Source organism: Cottoperca gobio, chromosome 24, assembly GCF_900634415.1.
Source record: "Cottoperca gobio chromosome 24, fCotGob3.1, whole genome shotgun sequence".
Lineage (NCBI taxonomy): Eukaryota > Metazoa > Chordata > Actinopteri > Perciformes > Bovichtidae > Cottoperca > Cottoperca gobio.
This window is the reverse complement of record NC_041378.1, coordinates 9,353,975-9,380,307: the sequence shown is the minus strand read 5'-3', so window position 1 is coordinate 9,380,307 and position 26,333 is coordinate 9,353,975. Positions and strand designations below refer to the sequence as shown.

The 26,333-nt window shown below is 39.3% G+C and overlaps 1 protein-coding gene across 1 annotated transcript; it reads right to left on the bottom strand.

Annotated features, from left to right (window-relative positions):
• Positions 1 to 25,578, bottom strand: LOC115003845 (potassium channel subfamily K member 2-like). The gene is made up of 7 exons (XM_029425787.1): positions 25,215 to 25,578; positions 23,710 to 24,023; positions 14,214 to 14,331; positions 11,104 to 11,264; positions 7,683 to 7,878; positions 6,906 to 7,048; positions 1 to 3,937 (listed from the first exon to the last, which is right to left on the bottom strand). Coding segments are annotated over exons 1-7 (1,278 nt in total). The 5' UTR covers positions 25,216 to 25,578; the 3' UTR covers positions 1 to 3,592.
• Between the last annotated feature and the right edge of the window lie 755 nt (positions 25,579 to 26,333).

Below are 26,333 nucleotides of genomic sequence, written 5' to 3'. Positions count from 1 at the left end.
TCTAAACCTTTTGAAAAGTATGATTTGAGGTGACATACCCACATTAACATATCAACATAGTGGAAACACATGGTTGCCATACTGTTATCAAAAGCAAAGCCAGCGATTATAGACAAGTGGCATGCAACACTTGTTGAAATCATGTTGATTTTTATAAAATGAGCATGACATAACCCCTCACATAACCCCTCACATTTAAATTGGCACATTTCTATTCATTGGGATTTGAAAAATGACAGCGTAAACAGTTAAATGTGTTTGCCTTGACATAGCGGGTCTCATTTACAAAGATTTTCATGCATACATTTTAGGATGTTGACCAAATAAATACCAAAGTAGTGTTTTATGTGAAGTGTACCTGATGCACATTTGTATCACGACTGTCTGAAACAAAACCTTTATTTATTATGATCATTATGACTATGATTGGTACATAATCGTGTTTTTATGGCCTCGTGGTTTATTTTATTAAAATGAGGGCCAGAGGCTTTAAAAGCCCTGTAGGTGTTTTCACAGCATCAAAATGTTAAATCATGAATGTGTTTACATTCATAATGAAGTTCATCTCTGCCGTCATGAATGGATAGGTACATTCAGCATGCTTGAACTGGGATTTCGATGCAGCGACAGACTTAATTAAAAAACGTTCACCCGGGGAAAAGAAGAGAATGCCCTGTGAAGAAGCTGTGAGTGGAAATTAAATGAGTTTTTTCAAACCCCAATGCATTCACACATTCATGCGCACACACACTTAGTGTAAATACAATCATGCATGAGTATCCTCACATGTGGCCTAGCAAAGCCTGACATATTACATAACGCTCTATCCACAGCTTTCTTCAGCACTGACAGCTCGCCTTATAGTGGCTGTCAATCACATGGCCGACAATAGGACGACTTCTGAGGGCTTTGCTTTGAAGCTGCTCTAAGGCTCGGAGAGCTTTCCCCCAGGCATCACTGTTCTTCCAGTGTATTGCAAGTCAGTGCAACATACAGTAAGTGTTTGGTATTGATTGTTTTTTAGAAACACAAGAAGAAGAAGAACAGAATGGTATTTTTAGATTCTCTATTCTTATTATCTTCACAATCTCTTTGTGACTCCTCTTTGACTTGATTACACGTGACAGCTGATGACCTTACAGTACAGTCAGTCAGTGCTCACCCTTAGGACAACCTTTTCAAGAAAACCAGGAGATTCAGAACAGAGGAAGAGAGCGAACGCGTAACCTGCTAATACCTAGAATGTGTTCCACCAGCTATTCCTAAATCCATGTGCTACGTTTGTGTGTAAAGTTCTTCTTGATTTCTTAGTTAAATTGGATCATTGTATCTTTAGGAAAGTCTGAGCTAGTAAAGACTTTATTAATGTGTACATAGGTTGATAGGAAACATCTGAAATGCCTTCTAATAAAAGATAACAGGCGATATATAAAACTTATACCATACCTAGCTGCCGTTATTTGGTTATTTAGTGTGACTGTTTGGCAAACATTTATTTGAGGTGTGTTGTGTCATTTTTGTGAAATGTTTTTTCAAATCTTAGTATCGGCTCAGATGTGTTGACCTTATTACAGTACATTACCTATTTAATTCTTCATTCTAGCAGGCTAATGTTAGTTGTGTCGGTTAATTCAGTTAGCTACGTAACTGTTACATCTGGGAGTAAATATTTAGTAACAACTCATCTCTATGTAAGACCTAGTCTGTTTTGTGCAATCTGTTTTATTATAGAGATTTATAAATCTCCACTTAATCACTTAAAGTTACAAATAGGCTACGTTTTTGGACTTACAAAGAGCTGGTCCTCCTTCCACAGTTTTAACACAGAACATACTCTCTTTTACACCTGATAACCTTATACATTATAGACATTTGGTATAGCAGATAGGCTTGGTTTGCCACATATGGCATACTGTCTTAAGTCACACTGTATTGTAAATATATTTGAACGCTACAAACTGTAAATAGCACTATTAAATGTATTGAGAATATTACAGCATACCGTGCTGGTTAAAAGCACTGAATAACACCATAAGACACACAATCCAAACCATTCAACTGTGAGACACCAGAACCTAAAATATCCTTGCATAATGTCATCAAAAGCAATCCAGCCTCATCCTCATCCTGATTTTAAAAAGGGCCTCAATTAAATAAAAATGTATACTCAGTATTAAGTATCAAAGCGAGCTTTTAACTGCGCCATCCTATAATTTAAGTAATCTTTAATCGACGCCAAATCAGCCACAGGGAGGCATTTATTTAAATATAATATGTGACGCAACTCATAGACTGATAACACTTTGATAATTTAGTCACTGCAGTGATAGAGCAAACAGAGATTTCTGATGGTGTACATTCAGTTCTGATGAGACATAAAGGATGTTAGTCAGCTGAGGGAAAATTCCCTTACTTTATATCTGAAGGTAGTGATGAGAGCTGCAGCTCTATGTTTCAGTTTCACGAGTGGGTAACATTTCTAGAAATAACGGAAAGCACTCCTGATCCTTTGATTACAACGCAGACATGTTTGATTCTCTTTCAGGAAAACAGGATCATTACTTTGGTAAAAGGGAGAATGGGGTCTCTGATCAGTGAGCCTGGCACTGTGTGGTTAATGTATCTCTCTCAACACATTAAGACTGGTATGAAATGGTTATATCACACTGGCGGACAGAAAGGTGACTGACATTTTCCCAGTTGTTAAGAAACAGTTTCTCCACTCGGTTGCCATGCATACTGTAAATTCCTAAATAATGCATCACCATCCTCACATGTTCAGTGTGGTTTTCAGTAAGGCACACGTGGATTATTCATTAGGGTGAAAAGTTGAATGTCAGTAATGGAGGGACAAAAATGTCAACATTCGTCTCTTAAATGAGGGCAGACTGACCGGCGATCGCAAGGCATATAAATTCAAAGTGGAAGAAGTGTAAACTAAAAAGATAAAGCCACATTTCTTTGTGTTAGCACAGGACTGCTGCCGCTTTCATCTTTAATTAACGAGTGTTTTTAGCAATGAGGATCCTCTTTATCTGATGCAGATTTCAGGGCCTCTGGAAATTCAACAAGCGATGAGCACACTATTGCTTTCTACGTTTGATGGATGTATTTACTTGTGTCTGTTCACAGGTTGTTTCTAGGTATATGAGAAAAAGATTTCCAGTGCGTCGCTACCTCAATATTGGCTTTCATTTCCTTCCTGCTCATGAGATAAGTTTGTTGAACTAATACCTCCGATACAATCATTAGTTCCAGTCCGGAGCTTGCTTCTAATTTGGCTCAATCGCTAGCACAGCTGTCGATCATGTTGGCACAGACGCAATGAAAGCAAGTCGGCCTCCTACCTTGAATGAATGGAACCTGTGAGCTGGCACATCATAAGTTTTAGTTTGATGTTTCAAACACACGCATGAAAGTACGCAGCTTGACGATTGATCTGTGTTTAAGTCTCTTTCAAGATTTTCAACTAATGATTGGAGTACAATCCACTTGATGAATGCGCATGGGATGCTCAGTCAATAAGCACAAAAGTGTGTATGTGTTTGTAAGCTCTGTCCGAAGTCCCTGAATCTCATTTTCATGCCGCTCCTCAATTAAAATGTTCGATGATGGCGATCTCCCGCCGGTCAGCGTAGTCTGGGCTGAGGCCGTTCAGGTAGAGGCTGCCGTTCCTGGATAGGGTCCCTGTGACGGGACTGAGTGAGAGAGTCAAGTTTGGGTAGGCCTCTCTGTCCTCGCACAGGGTGGTGGACAGCGACCTCTTACCAGGGGTCATCTCCTGATTGATACCCAGCTCCGATGACAGCTTGCGCTTGATGGATGCAGCACGTTGGAACTTGTCATAGATGTCAACGCTGAGTCGCCGCCGGGTCTCTTTAAACTCTGCCGAAACGTTTGCCGTCCACTCGGCTGCATGAGCCCGAAACTCCCCAACCTGCAGAAATAGACTGAAGATTAACGTCTGCAGGTGATCACGCTGTTCCTCCCTATACAATCATTTCCAATATACTATCCATACATGCTACATTGTTAGCATGCATGCTAAAGAAACATACCGGTGGGAGTTAGTGCAAGTAGATTGCCAAGAAATTAAATACTAAATACTGGTACGCTAGTTGCTTGATATGTGCACAAAGAGACAATAAAATGAGTTTCCGCCTAGTCGGGCGGCAACGCTCTCCATAGGTAAAACAATCATGTGAAAGCAGTTTAAGTAGATTCAAATCATTTGAAATGACACAGCAATGCTGGTATTTATTGTGTGCTATTTTTTAATAGTTAATTAGTGACCTGTCATCCACAAAAGCCTCTTTTTCTATTGAATGTAATCATTGGTATTAGACAGAATAGGTTATTAGAGCTGACCACCTAAATGTCATTTAACTAATGACATTTACTCTTGTGAACATAAATACCATGTACAATAATTAGACTACTTTTAAACAGCTCTTGTCTTCATATGTCTCTCCAATTAGCGATTCAAAGAACTCTATAACCTTCTTCTATTACTTGCAGTAAATGTTTATTCTATCAGAGTGTGTCTGCAGAGGAAATAAAGTGAAATGACTAAACTGAGAAGAATATTTATCTTTATCTTTTGGGCAGATGCGATCAGGTAGTTATTGGTTACCTGCCATTTAGAATCTGATTCAGAGTTAATGATTCTTTAAAACAACAATTTGACATTTTTGGGAAATATGCCTATTTGTTTTTTGCTAGGGTGAGAAGATCGATACCACTTGTTACAGTTGAAGCTTCCCTAGCAGATAAAAAAAACTGGTAACAAAACCCACCTAGCAGCACCTGTAAAGCTCACTAACTATATAATATGAGAGTGGTATCAATCAACTAATCTAACTCGCGGCAGGAAAGCAAATAAGCTTATTTCCCAAAAGTTCTAAATCTATAACTAGAAGTAGCTTTGTCGTGTGATTTCCACTTCTTTTTCTACACATTTGTAGGCAACTGCTGAGAAGTGTTGTACAGATGTGAAGATGTGTTCGCACCTTACACACCCATCACTTCACTGTTGACTGCAGGAGCGTCAAGCAATAAAAACGAAATGTCCACGGTGTGTGGCCTAATGGCCCGGGTGTCTAGAGACTATGCACTGTATCTGGTGGGCACAGTCTGTTTGTTTGTAGCCCTTCAGAGGCAACGGAGGAGAAGAAAAAATGTCTTTCTTTGATTATCTATGAGGCTCCGAGGTGTGCTTGTTTAAAGCGATATTTCTGAGCGCTTATAAATAAAAATCACTGCGTGTTGTCTGTATATGTGCTCACATTACACACACACTAGAGTACGTGCTTTCTACTCCTTCTTCTCACTTTCTCTGCCTGATCGTTTCCCCCCCTTCCCCGCCTTTCTCCCCACTGAAACCTTCTCTCTCTGTAAGAGCTCACAGCTGCTGCAGCTGCACTCCTAATGATGCACAAGCAAGGTTTCCCACTGCAGATTTCCATATGTATATGTAGAAAGAAATACGATGTGGCTGGTTTATGCAGGGGATTGCATGTGTACGAGGAATAGTGGTTCTCTCCATCCTTTTAACATGTAAATAATAAACCTGCCAGAAGGGTGGGGTAACTTATTACTCAGCAGCAGCCACTGGAAACACACCAAATGTTTAATCTAACTCATGCAAGTGATGACATTTTCTCCACAAAGCGCAGCCATAGAGATGTGCGACTTCAGATTAAAGAGCTAACTGGAAACACGCTGTAAGGTGTTACTTCACTGTGAGGGGAGACACATGTGATCACACCTGAACTTACTGCAAATGTCACCCTTACTACAATAAGGAAAACAGTAATAACACAAGATCAAAACACACACACAAGGCAATTAAAGTCAACATATAATAACACAAATGTGGTTGTGTGGTCAAGCTCATAATACCTTTTTCTATTGGATTAGTTTGACAAATTCTGTTGGGTAGCTGTGATACTTCTACAGATCACCCTTGTCAATGCATTTCTCAGTTTTAGATTGAAGAAACATTCCAACAGATAAAGGAAAAAGGAAAAAGGAAAAATGACTCAATATAAGATTTATTTAAAACAAAAGGTAGTCAGGTAGCTGCCAACATCAAACTTAGCAGCTTCCTCCGAGACAAACAAGACGCTGCTGCCTTTTTTAAACACAGCATATTGGTGTTACAATGAAAGCTCAGTATATATCGTTTATACTGCCCGAGTACTTGTGCGACTCAATTATTACATCCTGACCAATAATTGTAGTCTGGACACATCTAAAATCAATACGCGTGTACTTTGTCTTTGTCACATTTGTCCCCCTTTTTGCCCCTAAAAGTTAATTGTGCCATGCTTAGAGAGATTGGGGAGGCAGTAATTCAGTTAATTTCAAGCATACTTAAAGCTTAAAAGTTAAACATCACAAAATAAAAAAACATGTTATGCCCGGAGGCTACTATTTGAGTACAAAGTGTTTTCTTCCTTATATCTTTAGAAAGTTGAAGTTGGGGCAGTGCCTAAAAGTCTCTTTCTTTATCTTCTGAGATTGTTTCTTGAGAAGTAGTTCAGTCAGAAAGTAATCAAACTCTTGCCAGATTGTGAGCCAAATGACGAAACACAACTCTGTGCTTGTCCGGTTTGGTTATAACAATGATTTTGGACTAAAATATCTTTGGTCTTGGGAAATGTTTTTAAGTTTCTCTGTACAGCTGGATCTTAATTCATTAAAAAAACCGAATTAAAAATGCTCCAAGCAACTGAACACGAAGCTACTAGCAGCCGATCCTTGTCTCGCAAAGTTCTCATCACCTTTCTGTGAAAAACCCCTGAGGTGAAATTCAATTGTTTCTCCGTTATCGGAGAGAGGTTTCTTATCTCGCACTTGCTTCACCTCTGGTCTGACACAACTCCCAACTCATCAGCACTTACCTCCTCTTTAGTTTTCTTGGAGATGACCCGAAACCAGTCTCCAATCATACTGAGCACAGCGGCAAAGTACGCCAGGCCCACAAGGATCCAGAACCACACCACAGGCTTGTAGTAGTTCAGAAACTCTGGATTCTCTGATCCACCTGCAAAAACACAACAAGTGGGTTATACAAGAGTGTTACATACACCTGTATGATGCAGCACAGCCAGCCCACTCAGTGTGCAGTTAGATAATCACCCATTACAAAACCAGCTTCACTAACAAACAGTCCAGGTTTACTTTACGCCACCTGTGCCAACAGCAACATTAATCTAATCTATAATCATTAGGCCCACTCAGGGAAGTTTAATCTAGCTGCTAAGTGGTTGTGATTTTTCCCATCTGCCTGTCACGTTTTGTTGGTCAAGCAGGTCAAATCAAGCTAATACCACCTCTCAAAATATTCTTTTAAATGTTCGGCACAAAAGAGAATTTATGTCTGTAATTTATAACATATAATACATTTTATAGTGTAGCTTGAGATCACTATGATTGTTGTTTAAACATGTAAATTGTAATGTGCTATTATGATTAGGGGAAAAGTATAGATTTCTGGTTTGACAGATCAGTGAACATATTGCAGGGATGCATGAAAAAAAACTGTGAAAACACATGTATCGTAATGTGAAGCACACTGTGTAATAGCAGGCGAAGGGAGAGCTTATCGCTTCAGTGCACATCTGTTGAGTCAGGCTGAGGAACAACTCAATAAATCAGAAAGATAAAAATCAAGCGACCTTTTTCTCCGGCGACAAAGTCTCCAAAGCCGATCGTGGTGAGGGTGATGACCACAAAGTAGATGGACTCCAGCGTGCTCCAACCCTCGATGTGCTTGAAGATGATGACTGGCAGAGCCACGAAGATGAGGCACCCGAACAGGATGAAGATCAGCGTGGAGATGACGCGGATCTTCGTCTGGCTGACTTTCCACTTCTGGTGGGAGATAAGAGGAATTGTTGCAACAAAGAAAACGATGATATTGAACACATTAAACGTGTGTTTAATGTGTTCAATATGCCTGAATTTTGATTGGGTTGATGGTTTTGTGTTACGATGCAACTGCCAACAGGACAATTGTTAATTGGATGAGACCACCATTGTGAAGAAAATTAACAAGCGGTCCCTCTCCCTAATATCCCACACCTTATTTTTTCTTCCTCACTTCACAATCTGATGAGTCACTTCCTTCGCCCTCCTTCGAGGAATACACTCGCTGTTTTCTAACATCTCAAACTTCAATCTGCCAAAGTTATGTGACATAACTTTCTCTGTCAGATGGCAACCCACCTGAGCTGTGGAGAGCTGGCAAGTGCCTTGACATTCCTTACGCGTGCTCTAATATTGCCGACTTATCAAATATTTAACTTGCAGTCATAGCAGCAGCCACCATATTGTTTCCATTGCAGTTACAGCCTGTGCTATCAACTGTAACTATGTGGATTTAAATTGGACAGAAGCCCCACAGTCCCTCTTGTGCATCACACTTTAAATATTGGAGTATATTCTACAGGCTGCTCTTTTCTCTGCTTCCTTTTCACTCGAGGTGACTGCATTCAGCTGGTTCCCTGTTCATCGTGCCCTTTTCCCTCCCAGTTATGTAAGACCAAAGCACAGGGCCTCTGAGGGGAAGCATAAAGAGCAGGCAGGCCTCAATACACTGAGTCTGTGATGTCCTCGCTGCACAGAGAAAAGTACAGTAGTGTACAGTTTGGAGACCTACAGTGAGCCTTACAAAACCCAATTAGCTGAAGACAATGCATTTATATATTCCAAAGGGACTTGTGAAGCTGAGGTGGTGTCTCTGTACAGCAGCTGCTTCAGTCCATCTTTTTCCATTGTTTCAAACGTCTCTCCTCCTCCCCAGCGAGGGAAGCCACAGAGCCAGCAGTGAATGAAAAATAGCTTAATTAACCTGTTACTTGAATTGAAATAGCTATTGTTAGTGATTTTACACTGAAAATGGAGGCTCTTATACTGAAATCAGAGACCGTTTTCGTGGAAACTAAATGGTAACTCAATGAAGATGTGAGAAATATAATGTTTTGGGGACTCTCTACCATTGCTACCGCCCAGATGACTCTCCGCATAACACTGTTTCCTTGAAAGTATGTTTTGTTTTAGTTATTTGCAACAGATAATAGGAAAAACAAAATGCCACACAGGTTATATTTTCATCAACATAAGTGGGAAGCAATGTTAACTAATTAAGTTAGGTTAATTATGTTGACACTGAATCTGTAAATCAGTAAAAGGTTTACTGAGAAATATTTAATTGGTTTTCCTTGTCATGTCAGTTCATAGAAACAACAACATTATTAAAAAGTAGTATGATTATGTTTCGGCACTCACAGCACTTAAGGTTAGGTATACATTTTGGTTTTGGTTAAATATTGAAAATGTCAACGCTGACTTGCTTTTGCTTTTTGGTTTTATTGTCTTTTAAATGCAATTTCTTTCAAATTTTCATTCTTACCTGAAGCTAACTCTCTCTATCCCCGGCTCTGATTACAGCATGTCATTATGGCACGGCATCATCGGAGATGATTTGACGGCTGATTTTGGATAACAACACCCCCTGCCAGCCGTCTGAACTGTTTCAAATCACTCAGGGTCGATGATGGAAAAAGATTTTCACTCCGCAGCCTCCCATGATATTAGCTGGTTGTGACTCCTTAGCAAACATACTGCACATGGCTCCAATCACAGTCCTCTGACACCCAGGCCGCATCAATATTAACTCACCATATCATTTACTCTTCACTCTCATGTAAAGAAAATGATGTGTAACTGCGAGCATCTCTGCTGTTTTTCTTCACAGCACTCTCATTTGGTGTGTTTTCTTCCTTTCTCCCTTCTCTGCGTTCTGCTGACTCTTACTTTACTCTAGCTGTCGCTCACTTCGGGACAAAAGGCTGACCTTATGATGCTTTATGTCATACACCCCTACACCCGGCAACATTCTTCCCATCATTTTAAGCATGCGCATTAATATACTTTAAAACAGAAGCACATCTTTTCTTTGCGTGTACTTAGGATCTTATATTTTATCTTTAGACTATTAGACTATTATTTATTTTACTTATTTATTTAGCTGTAGTTACCAGTATTTTTGTTTATTTGTCTGCTTTTATTTTCTTTCCTCAATTTTATAATGCCTATGTATTTATTTATTTCATCTCGCAAAGGATGTGCAATGTTTAACTTAACGTAAGTATTGTTTTGAGATTATTCCTGCTTAGTGTACCACTATTGCCCAAGCAAAACTTCTCCTCGGGACAGTAAAGTATAACTTATTATCTTAACCACTTTGTATTGCATCCATCTGTGTGATTGCAGATTTATTATAGATTGTTGTTATTACAATTCATTATTATTCTTCCAGTCATCCATCAGCCGCACAGTCCATTTGATTAAATGATTATAAAAAGCACATACCATTCTGTTACAGGGACAAGCAGAAAAGGAATGATTTTAAAAACCTCACTCTTGTCAGATACCGTCCTTATTGGAGTGCATAGTGAGCAGCTGCTCGACTGCTTTCATTTTTCAGAAGGAACCTTTTCTAGGAAAAACCTAATGACTAACCATCAACCAGACTGTCCAGCAGAGTCTATTTATATTCTCTTTCTGCTCTGGCAGGACTGTAACATATGTTTTTGCGTGCATGTGTATAGTATATGTGAGCTTGTATAAAGATCTGTGTTCTGCAAGTTCATCCACTGCCATAAACAAATAAGATTGGAACAGGGCAGTGAGTTCAGAACAAAAGCAACTGCTGTACAATATTGCTGTAAAACAACTGTTAATTTACTGCTCCGGGCTTTCGGTACTGAAATAAACTGTCTGCTCTTTGGAAAGGTTTCCAGAAGTCTGTTGACATGGCAACTCAAAAAGCTGCATCCGCCGGTGAGCGCTGACTGCCGAAACAAATCCTGCAATTTTGAAAGTGAATCTTCAGCTATATTCTTTAGGGGTGTTTTTCTTGCAGCTTTAACCTTGACACTTAGATATTGCAGCTCTTTATAGGATCTCAGGCAACAGCAATTTACAGCTCTGCAATATCTGGATAATTAAGTCATCAAAGGGTTAGGGGGTTAGTGCAAATGATTCAGAGATAAAAAACAAACAAAACAAGCTCGTATAAATGGAGGAGCTCACCACAATCATCTTCTCTACTTTGGCGATGCCCTTCCCAAAAATGGTCCCCAACTGGTCCCCGACACCAGCCAATAAGAATCCAAATAGTGGAATCCCAAGCAGAGCGTAAATTATACAGAAGATCCGCCCACCTTCTGTGTGAGGAGAGATGTTCCCAAATCCTAACAGAGAAGAGACACAGATAGTTTGTTAGCTCATCAGGCAACATTTAATTCAAAATGTCGGTATAAATTAGCTGCAACATAGCAAGGTAGTGTGTGTGTTGTTGCCCTTTGAACAGGACATTGTAAATTGCTATAAGACTGTTATTTTGAAGTATCCCGGTTGACACTCCCAGTGGTGTCATATTTCCTCATTTCTAAGTGTTGCTACTGTTATTGGAGTAAATATTTTCTAATGTAGAATTTGTAAATGTATTTGCATTTTGAAGCAACCGTTTTATTCACTTTTATGCATAGATCTGTTTAAGAAGAGAATATTGCATGTGTGTGGTAGCTTGCAGAGCTTAAGTGTTCTGTTGAAACCATGTTGGCTTGCATGAATTATTTAGCATTTTGATTTGGCGTGACGAAACTTTACAGGTGTGTAGTTGAGATCAAAGCAAAGGCTGAGTTCGAAGATAGATGTTGTTAAAGTAAGGGTGCCAGAAGTAGCGGGGATAGGAAGTGAGGAAAGGGACCATTGGTCCCCCAAATTTTCTCTCTAGATTGTTTAAATAATGAGGAATCTTATAAATCTTTTTGTTCTATTAGTGTGCACATTATGCTGTCTTCTGCTCTTTTTGTTGTGGGATGTTACCTGGTATGCAAGGGTTACACAATTATGCAAGACAGACCCAGTAGATGCTTTGTTGTTGCAGGGAACTTATGCTAGTGCCTTGCAATAAAGCCATGAAAGACAGTCCTGGGAAGTGTGGTACAATTTGTATTTGGTGCACATTCTGTATCTTATTAGTGTACATCATATTTCATTAAAGCTGGCAGAAGAAGTAATATCAGTTTAAACTAAATTGGCTACACAAGAAAACTTTTTACAAAGCCTGACAGTGCTATAACACTATTGGAGACAGATGCAGCAGAATACTGTGAGCTTTAAGAAATGTCAGCAGTGAAAGATGGAAATTGTGGTAAACTGCTAACTGACTCAGGATATTCCTCAAGCAAGTCTAATGTGAATGAAAAAGTTAAATAAAAAGCAAAAACATTCTCTTGTGTACCCTCCAACCTTTTTTTTGATGTTTGAGTTTTCAAAAAAAGCAAACAAATTAATGAACTCAAAAGAAATATAAAGCCAACAAGCTCTCGTTTTTCTCTGCTACGGAAATTAAACCACCATGAACTTCCTAATTTCTTAAGAAAACACCACTACATCTTCAAGTCAAACATCAGTAAATCTGTCTTTTGCAAAGAGCATAATCGACTAAATCACTGCAACGACTGAGTGAAAAACAGGAAGTCAACATTCTCAGACTAAGGTGAGCAAAGGGAAAACCCACAGTGAAGCTCTAACTCAAGGTAACTCTAGACACGGTTACCTTTAATCTGATACAAAAGCACACATAATGTCAAGTTATTGCAACACTTGCAACATTTTCTGACTGAGGAATCTTGGTTTCTGGAGATGGGAAATGAAGCTCAACAGCCCATCGAACAGACAGTGTCTCTGTGTGTGTCTCTGTGTGTGTGTGTTTGTGTGTGCGTGTGTGTGTGTGCTGCTTCTGTGTATGGCCAATACAATTTTGCAAATTCGGTAAGCAGAGGTATGTGCATAAGTCTGCTGCAATATTGCACTTTTGCCGACACTTGATGGGCAGTTAATCTGAAAAACAAGCCAAATCAATTTATTCCAACTCAACGATTTGAGCTCTGACAGGATGCTGGAGATGTGAAATGGAGCCCGACAGCCCACTGAACAGATGCACTGATCTGTCAAGGTCCGGCTAGATGTGTGTGAGTGTGAGTGTGAGTGTGTGTGTATGTGTGCATGAGAGTGGTTCTGTTTTTCTGATTAGTAAACTCTTACAGCTGGAGGCGACAGAGAATGTGCGACAGGCTGATACAGTTGACAGCTCCAAGATTATATAGTACAGCAACTAAGTGCAAATGAGTACAGGCCCTTAACAATATTATTCTTATGTAGTTTCAGATGAACTTAAGCTCCCATTGTCCCAAATATGGGATTAAAGAAAAGAGTAGGCTACAGTAAATATTTACAATTCTTATAAACAAATACAGACAATACACATTGAAACTGTAGTAATGTTGCTGATATGATGTGAGTATACATACATCTCAAATCTCTAGAAGAAACGCAGCTAACACACAGCTAACACACAGCTAACACGTAGCTAACACACAGCTAACACACAGCTAACACACAGCTAACACGTAGCTAACACACAGCTAACACGTAGCTAACACACAGCTAACACGCAGCCTAGCTGCTCTGAACTGTTCACATGGCCGTCAAAATAAAAAGCACGCTGCTCAAGCAAGCAGTGTGGTCCGGGCGTTATGGTCCAAAGCTGGCAGGAGCCTGCCCAATTGATTAAATAAACACGTATGAAACTACCCGTTTAAGCCCCATTCAGCAAGTTTTTGGCCTCCTGGTTGTCACCTGGGAGTCCTTTACACCTTTGGGTTCCAATTTGCATCAGGTATACCCTGGTACACCTGCTTGAAGGTCAAGTTATTTTGTAGCTCACACTTTTTGCTTTGTTGCAAATGAATAGTTGTTTTTTTGTGAAACTGCAAACTTGGGGTGCAAGCGCGTGTGGCAAACTAAATTTAGCAATTTTGGTTACCAGTAGTTCGAGAAATAATGGTGGAATGAAGAGCAATCTGGAAAAGAAACTGATACAGGCTTTTTTTGTATGCAAGTGAAATTTCATGCTTAATTGGTCATCACAATTTCTTTGTGCCTGCAGTAATGATAAATGGACAGTGCTTGTAGAACCACAAATGCTTCACATCTTAAAAAGAAAACGTCTCAACATTTTATAGGCATTTTCAAAGCATGCATGCAACTAGTATGAAGTTGTGTCAGAAGCCTCCACAAAGACATAAGAATAAAGACTGAGTTGTTAAAGAGTGAGAAACTACTTCTCTTACCGATAGTGGTGATAACAGTCCCAGCAAAGAAAAAAGAGGAACTAATGTCCCAGAGGCTCGTCTGATTGGATGCATTTCCTGAGGGGTTCACACCTGCTCGGACTGCTGAAACCACTTGCTGGAGTGGAAAGTAAAAGAAAAAACAAAGTTAGCACGTAATGCACTGTCTCCCAATGGGAGTGTGGTACGAGGTGGGCTGAGGAACATTGGAAAATTAGTGGTGTGCATCAACTTTCTTGGGGAATAGAGATGACAGTCAAGATAAACATCCAACTAAAACCAATTAAGAGTTGTGAGAAACAATGAGAGCATCTGTCACTTTCATAAATGCATAAGAAAGGTTAAAATGTTAAACACCTGTACACTTCACTTCACGTCAAGAGCAAAGCCTGTCACAGTTATATCCCTGTGGGTTAAAATGAAGGTCTTTAAGATTTGGTGCTTTGTGCATACATTTTAGTCAAACATTTAACACAAATTATTCACACATTCCCAGAATGTACAAGTGAATCTGTTTTTGTATCCTTTAAAAGTAATTTAATTTATTATTTTTACACATTTACATTAATTGCTGAGTAATTTTACCAGCTGAAAGATCCTGATTTTAGCCTATAAATAATTAAAAGAAGCGGTAGTCATTGAACATGGACACTTCATCTACACCACTAATTTAGCAAAACACATCATCTACAGTGTAAAACATTATGCATCAAAAACAATACTTTCTGACATTACAATTCATACTATAAGCCAGCATGTTCAGAAACGGCAAATCCAGCACTCAGGCTGCAGGGTCTGGATCAAACATTTTAACACATTAAGCTGATTTTTGAGTAGCCCCGTGACTGTGGCTTTGATGTGATTGCTGGGCCAGTGTGGTGCTTATCAGTCTTGCCCAGGTGATTGGTTGACTATGAGTGTGTGTATGTGGGAGAGCAAAAGGTGTCACAGCTGAGTGTGACGAGCCTTTTAGTCACCAGCCAGCCGGCTGTACAGGACACAGATCAGCAACGTGTTTCCTCACTCAGTGCTGTACTCTCATGACAGGAGACAAGAGGGGAGTGAAGCCACCAGCGGGAAAGGAAACACACCACTGCACCACTTTGCACACCCACGATCACCTAAACATAGACGTGAGGAGCAGTGAAGCGCAGAGCTAGACATTAAAGTATATGCTGCATTATAGAAAAATAGACGGTATATGGCTAAACAGTTTGTTTATATGCGCTATTTTAAATAGTCTGGGTAACTGACAAACTAAATGACTAACATTACTTCAAATCATTAACTAATACATTAATTTGAAAAAAATAAATAAAAAACTTTACACAACCACTGTGTAGTATGTCCCCACTGAGGAAGGAGACGCTCATTGTTCCGACAGCCCATGTTTTCAAAACCCCAATAGTCCAAATAAATTCCAATTCCGCCCATTTGTCCGACACTCCGTTACCTAAAAACAAATAAACAAACCCATTGATCCGAAGGCCCATTACTCCCAAAAAATACACTTTCCCTGTAACAAACAAGAAGCACTACTATGGCGAAGGCATGTCCGGCTCTACTCTGCCTCTGACTGGTTAATACTCATAGAATTTGTTGGTTCGGTTGGTTAAGTTTAGACATGAGGAGTGAGATTTGTTTAGGATGAGGGAATATATATACGAGTATTTAGGGTAAGACAATCAGAGGCAGAGTAGGGCGGATCACGCCTTTGCTGTCATTCTGCATAATAATTAGCCATATGCTTCTGTGTGTTGCAGGGAGAGTGTGTAATTTCGGAGCAATGGGTGTTTGTTTTTCGGGATGTCGGTCCAATGGGACATTCTTCAGACTGTTGGGGTTTTGGAATAATGGGGCGTCGGGAACAATGGCATGGCACTGCGAGGATGCTGCTATTGGAAGCTACTATATTAGCCTTTAGGCTAATGTTAGCAGTCCTGTCCTGCTCTTAACTGGATTTGAGGAAGTTTAAACTCCAGCAAAATGAACAACATTACCAGAAATCGCATTACATTTGTCAAAAAGATTGGTTAGTCCTTAAGTTAGGCCTACCCTAAAAGCATTTTCTCTTGTTACGTGTTAAGTGAAAACACACTGTTTTTGTACATTTACCTTTAACCCCAATATTTTAGTGTTATATCATGTATGTAGCCATCAAGCACATTCAAGACCCCTTTTAAAAAGGTTTTTAGGGTCAGCTGAAACCCCTGAAAAAGTATGCAGGAGATGCTAATGTTAGCTTAGCTAGGTAGTTACAACTGATCAGATTTAATCTGTCAGCAACAGTTGTCATCACAAACTGACTTAGCCTGAATTTGTCTCTGTCTAAGATCAAGGACCCACTGTTTCAAACTTTACTTAGCATTTTGAGTTGTAATACTGTACCCCCATTATTATTGTAAACTGCATAGCTGCTGTGCAAGAATGTAACGTTTAACAGCTACTATGATTTGAGGCTCAACAATAACTGTCAATTGCTCTGGATTAAACTGATCTCAGCAAGTTTTTTAAAACATACTCTATCAGTTCACTGCAGTAAAACAGAAGGTTTCTTGGCCCAAGTGGCTCCTCCAGATACAGAATCATTACTGAGACAAACGAAAGAGAAAAACTTTGAGACCTTCGGGGAACCGCAGACACGGCTACAGAGCTGATGCTAATAAATTGCAGAGGAATATTTTACTAGACTGAAGATTTTATTCCACAAATGTATATGTGGGATTGTTGCCACTAGAGAGCCATACAAAGAATGTAAGAATGTGTGGTGCACCATAAATGTAAGACTTGTAGTATTTAACATCATTAAACCTTCAGGAACAGAGTGATGCTACAGTAATCATGTACAGCATACTGCCCACAGACCTCCTGAACTAGCACACACAACCACACGCGCACACGCACACGCACACGCACACACACACACACACACACACACACACACACACACACACACACACACACACTATAGAGTCATTGCAATGTCAGTGTGTTGTAATTCATCATCTTTGGTGAAACTGAGAGAGCTTTCATTAACCTACAACTACAAGTGTGATAAGGCAGTGAACATCGCGTGTGTGAGAGCTGAAATGGATGAATAATGGATATAATGTAACGACACAAGAGTTAACATGACGTTATGGGTCAGGGGCCAGGGAGACACGGGAGACACGGGCAGATGGCAGGGAACGTTACTGCGATGTAGTTATGCTTTGAGGCTTACAAGGAAATATGTGTTGCTTATAAACACAAGCTGACAAACACAAAGGCACAACAGTTTAAAGGCTTGGTTCAAATCACAGAAAAGCATATTTATATTGGATGATTTTGCACCTCACTATTTGCAAATGTTAAGTGCCAATGCAGGAAATAGTGTGCCCTATATTTAACAATATGGAAAATATAAAGGTAAAGTTAGTTTGTTTATTAACTATGATCATGATCTTTCCTTCACCTCATCCATACCATAGTGGAATATCAGATATTAAAAAATGTTGGCACTATACTTAGAACAATATCATAATTCAACATAATCTAGAGTTTTTGCAGGATCGTCTAATATCAATGTTCTTATGTGGCGATAGGGTTGAATTAGCTCTAGTTTTATCAAACCATATAGAGAGTTTGATTTGCCCAAGTTTGAGATATCCTTCACCCCAATACAATGTAGAGGAAAGCACGTCTTGTTAATGGGGCTTAAAGAAACAAAAGACCCCACTGCCAATAGTTTTTGTAGGGATTCTCTTTATGGTAGAAAATATTTTTAATGACAACTGGACAAAGAAAATTAAAACTATCGGCATAGATGAATACCAACAGGGGTAAGTGAGAAAATGATTTGATCTTAAAAACAGATGAAAGGACTACGTGTAGCCTAGAACAGGAATTATACTTATACATTTGGGAAGTTTTGCACAACTGTAGGACTCAACAACGCATAGTGCAAACCTATACCTCAAGGACGTAGATAAACAGATTTAATAACTCCCAGCTCTTTCACATATGGATTGTGAAATTGATTTCCATTTCATGATTTCCATCTATGTTTTCTTTACATTGTAGTTTGCCTAACACGACACTGCTTCTTAGCGTACACAGCCGGGTGAAGCTTAGTTCCAGCTTAATATGAAAGGTTACGTAGCGAGGAACTCACAGAGAATAGTCATCCGACTCTGCAGTTCCCCTCAGCTCTATGAACTGCAACGCTACTAGTTTGGTTCAGTACACAACCGGCCCAGCGCCACACAGCACAATCAAAATTAGCGCATAGTGAAGCATTTAGCTGCTAAAGAGTCCGATATATCCATCGGGAGCTGGTTCACGATATGAAAAAAACAACCAAAAACAATGGATGTATTTTTAAATCGACACATGTAAACGCAAACATTTGACACATGTATTCACAGACACAATTACTTACAAAGGTGAACACAACAAGAGTTCACTGTTTCCATTACTTCTGTCTCAATATCATTTTCAAAAACAACAAAAGAGACGGTTCAGAGATAACATTCTGAAACTCTACATACACTGTGCTTCTAAAAACATTACTTAGCAAAGCACACAATCAGAAAGGCTTGGCTCAGTCGGCCCCTTTGTTTCCCAGCCAAAGCAACCACATTACTGGCTACAGTCACTGTCTTCGCAAACCAACCACGGCCATAGGAAATGACTAAACAATGTGAAGACCCCACTGGCTGTCTCCATGCTGAGCCAAACAGCTAGGAGAGATTGATTCGTCTGAGCTTTTTGACATGTCTTACTTTTTTAATTACTCCCTTTGAGAGCACATCTCTCTTCAATCCTCTGCTGACTGGCTTTTGATCAGTGAGAGCCTCAAGAAACGGTGAAGTGTGTGTGTGTTTTTCTGTACATAATTAAATAGAAATGAGTGTGGGACACCTGTAGTGAAGCCATTTATCAATAAATCATCAGAAGAGAAAGAGTTGCTTGCAAGGCTTCTAAATGTATGAGGCTTTTGTGTGGTGGATGATGATAAGTAAAAGCAAAAAGAAATTCAACAAATATATTAAAGTGCTCTTAAATGCCTCTTACAGGCAAAATGCCAAGTTTTCTTTTTTATTAAACTTAAATTCCTTAAAATCCTGAGACAATAATTCATTCAGTTCATTTTGCAGTGTGTTTTTCGAGGTCCATGACTAAATAGTTTGTTCTTATAAACAGCTATGAGCACAGACTGATTCAGTGGAAAGGTCAGTGACAGAAGGAGTCATACTTTGCCAGAAAACAAATTGTTGGCTGAAAAGACATTTTTGTGGACAGAGGACAGTTTGCCCTCAATTGTCTTTTGACTTTTCCAAGACAGAGGCCAGAGAGGGATTTTGAATTTTAGAATAAGGTTCAGAGAGTAAGCCTACAGGAGACTTATGCTATTATTAAAAAGAGTGTACCACACTATTGTTTATCAGTTTCACAGCAAGATATGGAAAACACCTGTGGTTTGTTACACAACGGATTTAATATTTTAGATAGAACATATTATTCATAGATGTTTCCCTCCTCTAGCTAGCCATGCTAACACCTCTGTGAGACTCTACTTCAGCACAGCAGTGCTTTGAGCTAATTGCCAGTATGCTAACATGATGATAATGTTTGCCATGTTCACCATCTTAGTTTGATGTATTAGCATGCTAGCATTCACTAAGCACATTGTACAACAGATGTTCTAATAGCCTAGAGATGCTGCCTGGACAAGTCATGGTGCTTCGCCCGTTATGTTCCATAAAACAGATTTAAAAGTGTACAACATTTCCTGTCGATATGTCATTTGGAACCAAAGTGACGCTACTAGCGTGGCCAAAAGGTAGTGCCGTAAACAAGGAGCACTATACTTTCTTATTTAAAGTATCAACTGCTGCTACTGTTTGCTGCTTTCACTATTTCTACTGCCTCCAACCTACATGATGTCTGCCAAGTCAAATGTTTTCACCACTACGGCCAAAAGCAACAGTTACAATTATGGTGACCATTCTTCTTCCAGGACATTCATTAACTCCACTCTTGACACAAACTCATTATCTAACAGTCAATCTGAGAGATAATGATCTCAGTACAGAGAGCATCATCACCACCTTTGAATATTAACTCAGCACCTTAAAGCCAAATAACTGCCATCTGTTATCAGCCATTCGTAACCACAAACAACTCATTTACATACAGTAGGTGGTGAATATTATTCAATAATAAATCCAGTCAGCTTGGATCAGTTTTAATACGGTAAGAGCCCAAACTGTAAATGTTACTAAATTCCTCAAGTAACAAAGTAAAAGAGATTTGACAGATCAGCCAGATCACAATAAAACTAACTGCCTAATATTCAATTCAAACATGACAGAACATGTATACATATTTAACCACCAAGCTACAGCATCTCTCATAGCAAACCCAGAATATGGAAAACATTAATATATCATTTAAAAATAACACATTCTATTCTGGATAACGGTGAATTAGCCTGAACTACATTTGAACTGCTCTCAAGTATGTCATTCATACTGCAGCCCGGAGATGCAACAGTAAGTAACAATAATTCACGCAGTACCTCGTTATACCTGGAAAGGTTTCTCACAATTACCAGAAGGCATATGTCATTAAAACAAAAGCAGTTGCTCGTTACAGTACAGGCTTTTTTCCTCATTTAATCTAATTTGACGAAATCCCACAAGCAGACTCCCTTATTATTATTTCATTGTGTGTTTTTAGTGCTAAAAGGAAACATTTCAGGGACACAGACACTCTGTTCATACACTGACTAACTAATTTTACTAAAAAACTAATTTTAAACGTGCAGGTTTTCTCGTTATTATGAAAAATATTTTCTCTTATCACCTTGATAGAACAATAAGAGAGATGCTTTGTTATAATACTGAGACGCCACTCTTTCTATCTGAGAAACGATGGCACTTCTGCACTGCTGTACACACATCAATAAAGATGTAAGAAAGAAAAGAGTTTCATCAAAAAGACTTCCAGGCTTGACAGTTGATTTCGAGGTAAATTAATGTGGGAGCAGAACAAATATATAAACTAACAATCATTAAAATACTTGCCGGTTTATATCTTCAGAAACTTTTGACGTTTGTGAACATGCGTATTTGCATATTCCTGCAGAGCCAAACGGTAATCATTTGACCATATACATCAAAGGCATTTTGCATATAGTAAAAGTGTTAGATCTACATACTGGGTAGAAAATAAGCATTTTTGCATTTCCTAGATATCCCTTATGCAGTATAATTGGAGGACGTTTTGGTATTAGTAGGCATTTTTGGTGGGAAGGATTCAGCTATAGTAGAGGTCAAAATTATAGGCAGTAGACAAATCAGTTTCCCCCGGGATTTAAAGACCTTTCAGCTCTGGTACATTAAAGGAGAAAATCTTTATCCACAAGTCCAATATATGCCAGCTGGATTCCCCACGAGGGAATGCTTTTCTCTGACAAATGTGGTTGATGCTGAGACCCACCAATCCAGAAAGAAGTATGTGTGTATCTTTTATGAGAAGAACGCTCACTCAATACTGATATGTATAATGCATTTTTATGTGACATTTTTGTAATGAAATTGAAAGACTCAAAGGAAAATAAATCTTGAATTCAATTTCGGATTTCTTCGGCTGGATTTAGAAACATTTCTAAATGTGTTTCCAGCCTCGAGAGCACAGTCAAAATCAGTGAGGTTGTGATTTTGCTTGTGTTTTTTTTGCTTGATCCCGATGCTTTAATATTATTTGCCTATACCGAGTCCAATCTGCTATTTAGTCATCTTTTATTTTCTATCTTAACTACAAATGCACAGTTCATACTTCGGCTACAGTAAGCCTAGATTAAAAGCAAAACAATTGAAATATGTTTGACATCGATGTAGCTTTAATAAGAAACTACAGGTTTGATAGTTTCCTATAATTCATATAGTGACCTGGATAATATTTTTGGAGGGAAAGATGTAAGTGTAGAGTTGTGGCAGTAAGCTTAGGAAAAAAATTCATCCTCCAAATTAAATGTTAAAACAAGTTGTTTGTGCCCTTTAGAATGAGACAGAATATGGACCTGTGTCTGAAATAAAGGTAAATTGTATGGTTAAGTTTAGGCATGAAAATAACTTGGTTAAGTTAAGAGAAACATCAGGGTACTTATGGCGATAATTGCAGGTGTGTTTTTGGGTCTCTCTTCCCAACCGTGTCAGTGTCACCACCGACACCTTAGTCTTGCGACGCCACACAATCGGAGATCTCCGCCTCCGGATGTTTGTGGCTTTCTAAATGCAAAGTTGTTGCTAGAACGGCCTCTAACAAACCTATCATTTACATGTCCTGGATTCATTCAGGCCAATGACAACCATTTATCTACATGCACGGGGACGTGCGGGGGTGCCTCATGGGGATAACATAGTTGTCATGTCCACTTAGCACTGTAAAGACTTTAGATTGGTTCTGCTGTGCCGTTATTAAAAAAAAACAACCTCTACGATCGTTTCTACCCAGTTTAAGCAACAAAACAGGGAGATTGTCTTCAGTCTCTAGTTGAGTCAAGCGTTTAGAGCAGGGGTGTCCAAACTACGGCCATTTTTAATTGGCCCGCAGCAAATTCTAAAAGTATAATGAAATAAGGCCCAGATAGAAACTTGCGCTTGAATGTTTTGTACTTCTTAGTTCTAACACAGAAACACAGTTTTGACTTGTCAGCTAACTTAAAACATCATGTGTCAGATAAAGCGTGAAAGCATTCTGTGTGAAGCTCCGTCTCTTTGAGACACAACTACGCAACTTCAATGTTGCGCACTTCCCCACTCAAACATATGAGCAAACATTTTCTGAACATTTTCTGAACAAAAGCAGATTGAGAACCAAATGACCAACAGCCTTCTCTGTGATGTCCTTCGTATTTTAGGCAATATACCTCAAAAATATGAGAAAAAAGTATATTTTTCTGTATGTGGCCCTCAGTGAAAAAAGTTTGGACACCCCTGGTTTAGAGACTAACTGGTGAGTCTACAGACTCCCAGTAATACTGCCAATTGAAGGGGTTTCATCAGTGGGCCAGAGGCACAAACACCATTGTGTTACCTCATTCGGTGATAGACAGTGGCTGAAGAGCAATGTCTCACAATCCAGAAGCATGACAAACCATGGTATGGGAAATATGGAAATTTGATGACATTATATGGTCTTTGGGGGACACCGAATAAATATGTACAAACAAAGCAGTTTTTCAGTTGCTCCGCCGGCGCTCAAATATCCTCAGGTTAAAGCTCTGGCAGTGTTTACTCACAACCATTGTGTCCATCACTCGCCACAATCCTCAAACAAACAACGTAAAACCACCAAATACTAGTAATAACCTCAGAATGTATTAAAAAAAGAGAAAAATCTGTATCCACAGTGTTTGAGTATGTTAACACATTTTGTCAGTCATCACCAGGTCCTGCAGAAGAGAAAAGACTTGAATTATTAATATGAAGTTGATGCTTCCACCTACCTTGACCAAATCCTCCAGCTCAGAGGAGTTCACGCAGGCGTGCATCGCCAAGAAGTCCAGTTTTTCTGCAAGAATGGCGAGCTTCTGGGAGCTCTCGTGAGGCTGCTCCAGTACTCTGAACACCGTCGCCCCAATAATGAGGTAAAGCACCACCAAGAAGAAGATGGCTGACACAGTTTTCCACCTCATGACAGTAGTCCGGGTGTCGCACTCGTCCTCTGGGGTGTACAGCACTACCGGTTGGATCGAGAATGACAGACGAGGTTTGGAGTTGTGGACGGCAGATTTCGGGTCAAGAAGGTCAGGTGTGGCCACTGGGAGGACGGAACTGATTAATGTGGATCTTTCCATTGCAAGGGACTCATCAGGGCATACTCATCTTAGTCTCACTTATTTGTCACATCGTTCTGTATTCCCCAAATCAGTACTGTCTCGCCAGTAAAGAATATTTCCATAAGGGAGATCTATCTATCTATGTATTAGATATAGACATAAACAGGCTGCAACATGCAGGCCTACCATGTGTTTCACACAATGTAAGAGTAGGGCTGATTATTTTTGGCAGGTATTTTCTCAATTAATCGATTAAACATTTGGCATTTTGGAACATTCCTCAAGCACAAAGAGCTCAAGTGTCTCATTTTGTCCAACCAATTGTGCAAAACTTAAAAAATATCCAGTTTGCAATGATAAGAATGCAGCCTATCATCACATCCGTATCTTCACAGAAGCTGGAACCAGACAACGTTTGACATTTTCTCAAACAATGAATCGCTTATCCAACTTGTTGTTAATCATCAGTCCCTCGACTTATTGATTAATCCACTAATTTTTGGGAGAGAGAGAGAGAGTTGGGAGCTTTACTTAAACTTTATAATTAATGTCTATCACATATTCACTACTGTCAATATGTCAACCATTATTATTTCCACCAATTTAAAAGACAATGGAGCAGGTGATACTATGTCTCCCTATAGGAATCATGACAACAATTGTGTTTTCTTTTTTTGTTTTTGCTTTAGGGTCCCATAATACAAATAAATACAACGGCTGAATGGAAGCACATTAAAAATTAAACACACTTTGTCACAATCTCGTTTCCCCAACAGCTTGCTGAATTACATGCAATTACATAACCACCCCATGAGATCCTAATAGCCAGTATTTTACAGTAAACAACTTGTGGTGAGGATCACTCTCTCAATACTAAACTGACATTATTTAAAATATTATTAGTATTTTTTACTATATTATTTGTATTACATAACTGCATGAAAATGTTCTTAATTTCTGCCGTTTTATTGGGGTTTCACGTGCATAAATCGTACATTTATTTAGAAAATGCCTCAATTCACTAAACTGCACAAGAAATGTACTATTAAACAACACACACATTATGTTTTCCTCAGCCTTTTTCATCACTCTCTGATGGTGCACAGTCATGCAGAATATTTGTAACATTCTCACAATTCAAATGATGAATCTCAACTAGTTAACGCACTTACTTCTCTACCATCTCTCCTCTCTTTGTTTCCTCATCGACGGATCTTTTTCTCCAAGAAAGGGCAAATAATGATCTCTTGTTAGTGTCGCTTTTTGCCTCCGGTACTCCCACCAAGGGACGTGGCCGCTCTCCACATGGCTTCCCCAGCGAGCTTTGCTTGACTGCACTTTACAATCTCCGTAGAAAATACATCCAGTACATCGGGTTCCCACAAAAAAAAAAGATAAGCCGCGTTTAGTACGTAAAAGAAGAAATCGCTTCCATAAAATCCATGCGGGTGTTTGGAGACATTGTTGCCCAGTGAGTGATGCGCCTTTATGGCAGGACGCAAAGGTTTGTATTGTACAGGTCAGAGGAGGTATTCACCAGAGTGACACGTTGGATGCGCTGCGCTGCACCCCCACTGCTCTGGTGTGCCAGTGTATGCTCCTACTATAAAGAGAGAGAGAGAGAGAGAGAGAGAGAGAGAGAGAGAGAGAGAGAGAGAGAGAGAGAGAGAGAGAGAGAGAGAGAGAGAGAGAGAGAGAAGCTGCGTGCTGTCCAACTCTTCACAGGCTTCACATGCTGCAACATTGCACACACACATGCATGAGCATACAGGACTGTCTCAGAAAATTAGAATATTGTGATAAAGTTCTTTATTTTCTGTAATGCAATTAAAAAAACAAAAATGTCATGCATTCTGGATTCATTACAAATCAACTGAAATATTGCAAGCCTTTTATTATTTTAATATTGCTGATTATGGCTTACAGCTTAAGAAAACTCAAAAATCCTATCTCAAAAAATTAGAATATCATGAAAAAGTATACTAGTAGGGTGTTCAACGAATCACTTGAATCGTCTAATTAACTCGAAACACCTGCAAGGGTTTCCTGAGCCTTGAAAAACACTCAGCTTGGTTCAGTAAACTAAATCACAAGTATGGGGAAGACTGCTGATCTGACTGCTGTCCAGAGAACCATCATTGACACCCTCCATCAGGAGGGTAAGACACAAAAAGAAATGTCTCAAAGAGCAAGCTGTTCACAGAGTGCAGTTTCAAAGCACATCCACAAAAAGTCTGTTGGAAGGGGGAAATGTGGCAGGAAACGCTGCACAACCAAGAGAGATGACCGCA

Coding starts and splice junctions, on each gene's coding strand:
- LOC115003845 (XM_029425787.1), bottom strand. Junction 14,332..23,709: donor AGCTGGAGGATTTGGTCAAG/GTAGGTGGAAGC, acceptor TTTCCACTCCAG/CAAGTGGTTTCAGCAGTCCG. Junction 7,049..7,682: donor CTTTGTCGCCGGAGAAAAAG/GTCGCTTGATTT, acceptor GTGTTTTTGCAG/GTGGATCAGAGAATCCAGAG.